At 38.0% G+C, this 11,130-nt stretch overlaps 1 protein-coding gene across 1 annotated transcript; it reads right to left on the reverse strand.

The window, feature by feature from the left end:
* Positions 1 to 1,299: 1,299 nt before the first annotated feature.
* Positions 1,300 to 5,524, reverse strand: LOC104586019 (uncharacterized). The gene is made up of 2 exons (XM_010243112.3): positions 2,266 to 5,524; positions 1,300 to 2,054 (listed from the first exon to the last, which is right to left on the reverse strand). The coding sequence occupies exons 1-2, from the start codon at positions 4,955 to 4,957 to the stop codon at positions 1,633 to 1,635; spliced, it is 3,114 nt and encodes a 1,037-aa protein (XP_010241414.2). The 5' UTR covers positions 4,958 to 5,524; the 3' UTR covers positions 1,300 to 1,632.
* Between the last annotated feature and the right edge of the window lie 5,606 nt (positions 5,525 to 11,130).

Here is an 11,130-nt window from a genome sequence, read left to right on the forward strand (position 1 = left end):
ATTTTTTATTAATATAATAAAAATAAATTAAATGATAAAGATTAAATAATCAATAATATTAATAAAAATTTTTTTTACTAATAGAACTTATGAAATTAATTAAACTATATTTTATTATAGTAAAATAAATTAAAAAGTAATATCCATTCAAAATTAATTTGAATTTAATATAAATTCTTGGAACCAACCCCCTCATAAATTGATTATAGGGTCTAGGGATTTACCCTACCTAAATTGGCTTAGAAAACTGGCATTGATTGGCATTGGTGGAGTTGGCCTTGAAACCGAAATTACCTTTAAAATGAATCCCAATATACTTTGAGGATGTAAATATTTGAACCCAAACACTTATGATTACATAGACCATCCATGGCCTCACTTGACCATTGAATCAATTAAGCTGTGTTTGCTTTGAAGGAAAAGGTAGGGAAACTCATACAAGGAAGGTTTCCCTACCATTTCCTTCATTTATTTAATAACCATTTAAAAATAGGTTAGAACTTGGGAAGAATTAACCCGAACCTGACTGAACACAACTTGAGCCCAACGTGGCTGTAGTAAATGAGAGTGGATTAACTGAAGATAAAAACATACACACCCGGCTGAAGTACCTATCACGGTTGAACACGCCAGTGTTCAGTATAGCTGGATCCCAGATGGATCCCACAGTGAGCAGTGGCGTGTTAATTCAGCCGGGTGTGCATGATTTTGCCTCCAGCTCATCCGGACTGCATAGTAAATTAGTATATAAATATAATATGCATGAGAGTATTCAGTGTGCCTGGCCTGGCCCAAATAGTAGAGGGCCTCTTGGGATTTGGGCTTGGCCGGTTACCTGAAACTGCTCTTACAGGCCTATGAAAACTTGGGTAGGGACCAGATCAGCCCATGTTCATTCCTAGTCATACCTTTTCATTGGGTAATATCTAAATTGGGCCATCTACAAATTGCATCCATTCTGGTATCCCAATGTAAAAGCTGCCAAGCTCATCGAATAATGAAAAAAAAAAAGAAAACGAAACAAAAGAAAGTTAAAAAATATAAAATACAAATAAATGTGGGACAATGAATGTTCAGTCCACCCCGAGAATTCTTAACCCCACCGTACAGCCAGGGTAGGTGTCATTTTGGAATTGATGCCAAATTGCCAATACACGGGCAGGTATTGGTGTTTAGGGTGGGGTGTTTGACATTTTGAATTGTTGTAGGTTTGCGATGGAATTTAGAATTCTGCAGTGCGGTGCAGTGTACTCCGAATAAATGCTAACCGAACAAAACCCACTGTTGATTTCACTATCATTAAATTGAAACTCTCAGTAAAGTTGGTATTTGGTCCTTGCAGTGTCTGAATGTTTGTCCCATTGACAAGTATTTGTATTAGGCCATGGCCATTGGCCAGGAATTGGGATAGAATATCTCTCCATGAATAATAAATACAAGTACGGGAGATGTTCCTGATATATGACCAAGACATGCTGTGAGGCGCGTTGTGTGAGGAGCAGATCCGGACTCATTGGCCAGAACACAAAGATCAGAGTAGTGGATTCACTGGTAAAGCTTGAGATTTGACACTAGGAATGCAATTCAAGCCAACCATTCATACAGTAAGATGCATAAGAGGACGAAGGCATGTCAAGATGTCGAGCATTTCTGTCCATGAGTCCGAAATCCAAGATAAATGTCCCTGATTAAATGTAGTTCCTTGACCACATCTCTCATGTCCATCCGTTCCTTTGGTGACTCCATTGAGCAGGAAACTCCCACTCTAAGCACTGAAACCAGACAATCCTGCACTCTATTTCTCATTCTCAGACTATAACTATTGCTACTAGCAGCTTCTATTCCTTCTCCTTCATCTTCTCCCATTTGGAGAAGCATTGGATCTACGACCTCCATCACTCGATTAGGCAAAGACATTTTAGCTATGTGATGAAGATTTGAGCTCTCTAGGAACATTTCATCAGTGGGTCTTTTTCCTATAAACAATTCCAACAAGAGAATTCCATAGCTGTATATGTCACCATGAGTTGAGACCTCTGCTACCAAACCATACTCTGTAAATCAAGAATCTCATGTGAGTATTATGAAGGAAACCAAGTGTGATCAACATTATGAGTATAAAACTATGATAATTTTCTTAAACCAGAGAATTAAATAGGACCACAGAAACAGAGGTTCACATCCATGAAGTAGTCTGTGAATGTCATTAGATGGCTCCAGATGAATAAGAAATAAATATGTGATCATCTAAACAAATATACATACCTGGAGCAGCATATCCAATTGATCCTCTAATGCCAATCGAGCCGGTTTGATTCATAGAGAAGTTGCCAGTGTTTTCTGAAAGAAATCTTGACAAACCAAAATCACCCACATGGGCAGTGAAATTGTCATCAAGAAGGACATTGGTAGGCTTTAAATCACAGTGAATAACTGGCACTTGACAGTGATTATGAAGATAATCTAAAGCAGAAGCCACATCAATTGCGATGCTTAGTCTTTTAGGAAGGTTTAAGATTCTCAATTGATCATGTGCATCATCTACTTCTGGATGCAACCAATTCTCTAAAGCTTTGAAATCATTGCCCTCGAAGTCTATGCTTGAACAAGAAGTTATGATCTTGATGAGATTCCGATGTCGAATATTTCTCAAAGATTCACACTCAGCTATGAAGCTTTTCAAAGCCCCTCTCTGTTGAAGGTTCAATACCTTCACAGCAACCACAGTTTCCTCTTCACCCAAAGTTCCTTTGTAAACAGAACCAAAACTACCCACACCAATCAAATTAGCTGAAGAGAACCCACCGGTTGCTCTGAGTAGCTCTTCATAAGAAACTTTTGCATGGCCATCCTTTATAAAAGATGTAGAAGACAGAGTCTCTTTTGGCTTTTTTGTCCAGTAATGAACTAGTATAGACAACAAGACAGAACATAGAAGAACCACACTGATACTTGTAGCAATTATCAGCTTGGAAGCAAGAGAAATTCCTGGACTCTTTGACTCTTGGAAATGGCATGCCTGCAGATGTAGTTCAGGAATCCCTCCACAAAGCTTATTGTTTCCAATGACTGAAAAAGCACTTCCATTTAGAAAGATTCCTTTAATTGGTATCTCACCCTCAAGATCATTGAAAGACAAATTCAACCTTACTAGAGAGGAAAGTTTTTCTACAAATGCTGGAATCTTGCCTGTAAAATTGTTGCGTGATAAATCCAATTCCTGAATACCTCTTAAAGAACCCAATGAAGAAGGAATAGGTCCTTGAAAAACGTTCCCCTCCAAATAGACATATTCCAAGCTCAAACATTCACCAATTGTGATTGGAATTTCACCTGACAATTTGTTCTCAGAAAGATCTAATATCCCAAGACTTTTCAAGTTACCCACTTCCAAAGGCAGGGGACCAAGCAATTGGTTTTGGGCAAGGTTTAGGCAAATTGATAAAGATGAAAGACCAATAACTTGTTTGGGTACTGTACCAGTAAGATTATTGTAAGAAAGGTCCAAATAAATCAAACTTTGACAGTTACCCATGGATGGAGGTATGCTACAATTGAGATTGTTGAATCCTAGAGCAAGGATGTTCAATAGTGTTAAATTTCCTAAAGAAGATGGTATTTGCCCAGACAAATGATTTCCAGACAAAGACAACTTTTGTAACATTTGAAGCTTCCCAATGGAATTGGGAATACTACCTGTCAATTGGTTGAACTCTATCCCCAATACATTCAAATTTACCAGGTTCCCAATCCCTGTTGGGATTCTTCCTGACATTTGATTATATCCTAATGTTAATGTGACCAGTTGGGTTGACAGATTGGATATAGAAGTAGGAAGCACTCCTCCAAAGTTGTTACCATCCAGACTTAACACTTTCAAACTAGTACAATTAACCAAGGTGGTCACAAAACTCAGATCATTTGCATGGCCACTCCCTAGCTGATTCTCACTCAAGGCCAACCAGGAGAGACCACTTAATCTCCCAAAGTTGAGAGACACTTTCCCAGTAAAATTATTCTGTTTTATGTCAAGAAATTCAAGCTTTGAAAGATTGGACAAGGAAACTGGAACTGTTCCAGTAAATTGGTTTCCTCCGATATTAAGAACTTGAAGATCAGGAAGGGTGAAGCCTATATCCATTGGAAGATTCCCTTGAAGATGATTAGCTACCAAAGAGAAAGTAGAAATGGATGAAAGATTGTACAAAGATGGAGGAACAATACCAGTCAGTTCATTTGCACCCAATGCAAGAAATCTCAATCTTGTTAATCGGCTCAGTGATTCAGGAATACTTCCCTGTAAACTATTTTTTGATAATGAAAGCGTTTCAAGGAATGAAATATTGCCAACAGAAGATGGGATCTCTCCTCTCAAATTGTTGTGATGAAGTCTAAGGTTCTCTAGCAGTGACAAGAAGCCAACTTGGGTCGGAATGTTACCTGTGAGATTGTTGTTATCTAAAGCTAGATATATGAGGCTGGAGCAACGAGAAAGATTGGATGGGATTTCGCCTTGCAATGAATTATTACTGAGATCAAGTATGTTTAGCCTGAAAAAATTGCCAATTTCTTGTGGAATTTCACCATGTAATCTGTTGCCTTGGAGCCTGATCTCGCTGAGGAAGCTGAGATTTCCTATGTCTGGTGGTAAAGAACCCACCAAGCCTTGTGAACGAAGGTCTAGGAGCCTGACCCTTCTTGGGTATTGCCGAGTGCTGCAGGTGACACCTTGCCATTCACAGTAGTGCAGAGAAGAATTCCATGAGCTCATCACGTCAAATGGGTCATGAGTGACACGAGCCTTGAAGGCGAGCAAGGCTGTCCGGTCCCTCTGGCTTTCTCCTGGACCAGTGGTGGTGGTGGTGGTGGCTCTGGCGGTGGCGGAAAATGTTGATTGTCGGACATTGATGGACAAGAAAGAGAGGAGGATAATATGGATGCAAAGCAGCAGGCTCATTGTGTTGCAGAAACAAAGAACCAGATAGCTACCATGTTTGGGCAATGGAGCTGTAGCTGTTTAATTTATTGCACAACTTGGGCACAATCAGTTCTCATGATGCTTCAACCTTCAAGTTTCAGCTTCAATGAAAGACAAAAGGTCAACTTACCCAGAAAGAAGAAAAAGAAACAATTCCATGGTTTTCAGCTCTGTCAAGTCATAGACCACAGACTTGGCTGCATGTGTCAAAACCAGGCCCATATCCAGCACTATCCAAATTAAAAGAAAGAAGAAAGGGATGAGCTTGAGCTGTCCTTTGTGCAATGAACATTGAATCGGACAAAATTCTTTCCTGTCTTTGATACTTAAAGCCCAACTGTGCGAGGAAGTTGCTTCTCGACAATCTTCTTGGATGGCTCATCGAAATGGACTCCAAAAAATATCCTCCACTCTACTGCTCGCCACTAAAAGTTGTGTTGAGTACAGAGTACCGGCCACACCTTGAATTTTTTGTGACGACCCGCTTCATGAATATGGTCTGAATTAATTTAAGAAAAATTCAAAGGCAAAAGTTCACAGTGGTTTGCAGTGGAAATGTAGGGTTTGGGCCACTCTGAATTATTTCAGGGTTTTTTCTCTCTTGTATATTTTGTCTTTGTCTTGTGAGAAGAGGGAGACTTTGGGTGTATATGGGTTTAAGTTTTCTATGAGTGAGGTTATGAGTGCACAACTCTGTATTTCTCTTCATTATTGATTATATAATTGATTTTTTATCCTCATTTGCCCGTGGACGTAGGTTATAAGCCGAACCACGTAAATCTGTATATTTTCTTTGCTTGCTTCTTTTTGTTTTTATTTTTCTTTTCATTTTAGGTGCCATTTGAATATGTTTTTCTTGGGTTTTTCGCAACAGATTCAATTCAAGTTCAATCAATTAATTATTTTAAGTAACTAATAAATATTTTATTTATATAAAATATATAAATACATAAATTATTTATAAATTAAATATTATATAATATTTAAGTATTTTATATATTATAAAAAAGCATTAAATAACCAGCCAAATTCGAATATTCATCAAACTAAATGAGGTCCTATCCAAATTCAATCAATTATTACATTTGAATTATCCAAATTCAATTCGATTATATTGAATCTCAAATTTAAAATCAAATTTTTGAATAATATTAACACCCCTAACGGCATAACTAGTGGCGGATGACTAGGTTTTAACACAAAGTTTGGGGTGAAGGACCCCACCAATATGGTTGGCTCCTTCCTCGGACATAAAGGGCCTAACTTGTTAGAATTGGCCTAGAAGTACAACTGTAGTTGATAAGAACTGAGGAAGATGATACGAATTTAACCCAGCCGTCCTCCATTCGCATTCCCACCAGTTCCCACTTTGCTGACTTGCTGAGTTGCTGCGGCTTTGTTGGTTCTGGGTTGCCTAAATTTTTGGGGTTTTTACCATTCAGTCCACGCCTAGGTGGAGTTATTAATAGACTAGGGGTGGACTGAATCCTGCCCGTGGATTGATGCCAAATTCAGGGGCAGGATGCAGTTTATAGGAGGGCTACTAGTAGACTAGGAGGGGTCTGCAAATTAGACTTTTGAGAGGGATTGCAGTCCAAAAATCCTTAAATTATTTTTTTCTCTAACCAATCCAGACCCAGTCTTACCCTGTCGACATACGCTCAGTTAGATCGGCTTTATGGATGCTCACGGTCTGATTGGCCTTTTTTTTAATCGAATCGGTACTACTGGTTATTGGAAAATCGGCAATTGAAATTAAACTGAAGCCAATCGATTAATTGGTTGACTAGTTCAATTAACCGTCGGTTTTTGATTTTTTTTATAATATATATATTATAAAAATATATATAAATTATAATTTTTATTTGTATTAATTACTAACTATTTTAATTGTTATTAACTATTAAACATTTTAATAATTTTAAGATATTAATTTGCTAATTATTAAATATTTTCTCATTGCTTCATGGACTTTATTACTATTTTCATTATTATTTTAACTTTTAATTATTTATTTTTAATTTATAAGTTTATATGTGTTTTTAAATTTTATTCTTATTTTAATAAATTATTTTTTATTTTTTATAATCTATTCGTATTTTCAATATTATTTTTAAATTAAATAATTTATTTTTTATGAAATAGTGCAAATTGAACTCAAAATTATCAAATAATTTGTTTTAGGGGTAAAATAGTAAAATCAGAGAATTTCAAATCCCGAAGGTTAGATCCAACACAAACAACATTATATATTTAAAGTCTCTACAAAGTAAAAAAACATTATGCCTCTTTTCAGATTTCTGACACTTTTAGTATCTTTTTAACTTTCCAGATTTCGGATTTCAAATTTATCAAACGCCACCTAAATAAATAACCCTATAATCAACCCAACCTCACCTTCATCCATTAAGGAGCTCAAAGTCTCTTTAATAAAACTAGCCTTTTCAATTGTCACAATAGCCCCTTCCACAAATACACAAAAAATAACCACAAACAGGGGCAGAGTTTCATGTTTTGATTGGGTGATGTAGCCCGAGTCTCCACCTATGACTATGATCTAGCCAACTTTATTTCACGTTCTATAAAAGACTAATAATTCCAATTTATTAGATTAGGATAACTTCATCTTACATCGGTAAAAATTCAAATGCTACCCATTTGATTGATGAGAAATTTTCTAAGTGCTTGATTAATGAAGTGTTCATCAGAAAAAAAAAAAAAAAAAAAAAATCTATAATGGAGTTGTTCCTATTTCAGTTTATTTAGCTTGTGAGTATTATCCAATAACAAAGGTTCTATAGAAGAAAAAGTTCCTTCTTTTTATGAAGGATTCTGTGTATTTACATCTATTAGACAGCCTTTGAATAATATGGAATTAAGGTTCATTGTATAAGTTTGGGTAAAGAATAGTCCACCCTGCCCAACTCCCCTGTTAGGTCTTATACAAGAATAATAGTATTTGATTTTGCCTGAAAAAGGGGGGAAAAGAAGCCAGCTCAAATTGTTTTAAAAACTTACAGTACTTGTATGAAATGAAATCATCAGTGGGTCTCTTCCCTGTACACATCATTGTGGGTTGGAACATCTGTCCCCAAACCTTCTCTGTGATTCATATAACTCATATTAATTAGAGATCAAATCAGCCCCCCACAACATCTTACAGCATATTCCTATCGTGTATTGAAAACATCTCTCGATGATAATCTTAGAAATGATGATGTCATCATCAGGAAATGTTTTCAATACAGGGCGGGAATGTGCTGTGGGACATTGTGGGGGGCAATCTTGTGAGGGGCTGATTTGAACTCTATTAATTAGTATTCTCTATCGAAAATTAAGTCTGATCAATCTTGTCTACAAAAGTATAAATGAGATGATTGAAGTTGCATCTTAATCAAGGGATTAAATAAAATTAGGATTCAGAGACAATTATTTTCTTGTCAAGAAATTTATGTTGGCGGTGCATAAAGAAGTTCAAATGATATACTGCTATTATGGTCAAAGTAAATGAATAATAAGATATTTAACCAGTGAAATAGTAAGGTTACCTAGAGTAGAATATCCAATGGATCCTCTTACACCAATCATGGTGGTCTGAAGATTACTAGTGGATTCTGAAAGGAACTTTGTTAACCCAAAATCATGGACATGGGCACTCATCCCACTATCGAGAAGAATACATTGTTTGGCTTTAGATCACAATGAATTACAGGAACTTGACAGTGATTATAAAGATAATCTAAAGCAAAAGACACATCAATGGCAATGCTTTGTCTTTGAAGAAGGTTTAAATTCTTTTGTTGGTCTTATCTGCCATCCACTGTTCGATGCAACCACATAGCTAGCCTCAAACTAAAAGCTTTGAAATCAATACCTTCAAAGTCTATGTTCGAAACAAGAAGTAATGATCTTAACAAGAAATCAATGTCAGATGTATATCAAGGATTCACACTCAGTGTTTTAAAAGGCGTGGGAGACATACGCTTGAAGGTGTACCTCCAGGTGAGGCACCCCCAAAATGCCATGAGGTGAGAGGCGTTGATACCTCTGAGGTGTATGCTTTGAAGGGATGAGAGATCCATCCTATGGACGCCCAAAAGATTGCGGAATAAGGGGCGAATTTCAAAAATTTTTCTCTCCCTTCAACTGGGAATCGTATTCCCCATTTAGAAAATCATATTTTCAATGATCAATTCTGAACCATAAACTGAACCAGATCTGAACCAAAAAGAAGTGGGAATGATTATACCTGATACGGAGAAGTAATATCTCCCAACGAAGGTGTTCACGCCCAATGAAGGATCCAAAGACTGCTCCCACTGAAGATGGCGCAGTGCAGGTGGAGCAGAATCAGCAGTGTTCTTCTCCAAGAACTCTATCCTTCGCAAGAATCAGCAAGATGGCACGTGAGCACAGCTTCCTTTCAATCCTTTCTCAAAGGACTGATGTCAAGATCCAATCTTGACTTCTCCCACAAGTGGAGATCGAACTGGAAAGCGGGGCGGCAAGAACAGGGAGGCGGCAAGAGAGCATTTGCAGGGAGCAAAATTCTCTCTTTCTAGATTTCAGCACCAAAGAAACCTAATGATCTGTGTGTGTATTGTGTCTCTAAAGGCTGCCGCCCCCTTCTTCTTTTATAGTCTTAAAGGGATCAGCTCCTAATCAGATTAGGAGTTGCTAATCCAAATCATATTTGGTTTATAAGTCCCTTTAAGTGATAAGGGATAATCCTTATCTTATCTGGAGATCAGATCAGCCATCTCCTAATCTGATTAGGAGGTTTCCAGATCTAAATCTTATTTAGATCATGGACTCTCTAAGTGGATAGGGTCTAAGCCCAATCCTATTAGCTGATCCACTTCAGATTTCGCCCCTTTATTAACTAAATAAGCAGCCCAGTTCGAAATGGGCTTTAGGCCCATTAAGCTTATGTGCTCACTTAACCCTCTTAACTGCTGCCCAGTTGGGCTTCCTTGTATGGCGTGGGACCCAAGCATTGATCTACACATCAGCCACATGGGTTCGGCCCAGCCTTTGCTACAAGGCCTGGCCGAATACACTGTTAAAGACAGTGCACCCCCTGAAACCCATCAAATGGGCTCTACGGGCCCAACACTTACCCTAAGAGGTCCCTGGGCCAAGCCACCTTGTAACACCCAGGGACTGTGGGCAAATGCAAGATTAGCCCATCAGGTATTAACCTCAATGGTCTTACACTTAACATCTCAACCCATAATGATCATACACTGCCCGACAAGAGAGGACCTCTCCCTCGGCTGCAAGGAACAGTGTTGCACTCTTCACTTATATGGATCCCGGGAATTAAAACCTTCTTGCAAACAATTTAGAAACCATACATATATACTTTTATATCTTATATAAAATATATTTTGCAAAACAAATCTCAACGGTTGAAATCGGCTGCCGGCAGTCTTGGTTTCCATCAGTGAGAGTGCATCCCCGATCATTACCTTTGTCCGACAAAGGGGCTGATCTTGTCACTATGATCACCCACTCAGATGAATTCTCGGACTGTCCCAACATACCCAGGTTTTGACCCCCGCTTAGGATCTCACTGATTGGTACATCAAAGACAGCCCAATCCGACACCTAGTGTAGTATCATAATCGAGTCTAGGGGTCGGGTGTAACTTTCCAGTTTTGCCCATCAATCTCCAAGGTCCAGGGCAATACTGGAAATCTGGTCCAGTTCAAAGATTCAATTAATCCTACACTGTATGTGCCTAGGGTCTCACCCTGGTAGCTGAGACAGGCCACCCCAACCGACTTGGTGGCACCACAGTGTCAGCCTTGTCAGGATAGGTCTCCCCAGACCGACCCACTGGCTGTGAACATTCTAAACTAACACGAGTCTCATTAATGTCCAGTTTAAGGGTATTACACAGAAACATACCAAGGGAACATGAATCAAATATGTATCTTTATTCATTTACTATAAACTCATAAAGTACATCATTCTGATTGAAGCTAAGGGCATACAAAACTGTCTAACATGCTTCAGGTGCAACTGTGCAAGAGGTGCGTACACCTCATGCGCCTCATGCACATTTCATATAAAAAGACAGGAAATAAAAAAAAAAAAGGAAAGGAAAGGAAAAGAAAAGAAAGAAAAGGGAAAGAAAAGGAAAAAAA

This window comes from Nelumbo nucifera, chromosome 1, assembly GCF_055504915.1.
Source record: "Nelumbo nucifera cultivar China Antique chromosome 1, China Antique-T2T, whole genome shotgun sequence".
NCBI lineage: Eukaryota > Viridiplantae > Streptophyta > Magnoliopsida > Proteales > Nelumbonaceae > Nelumbo > Nelumbo nucifera.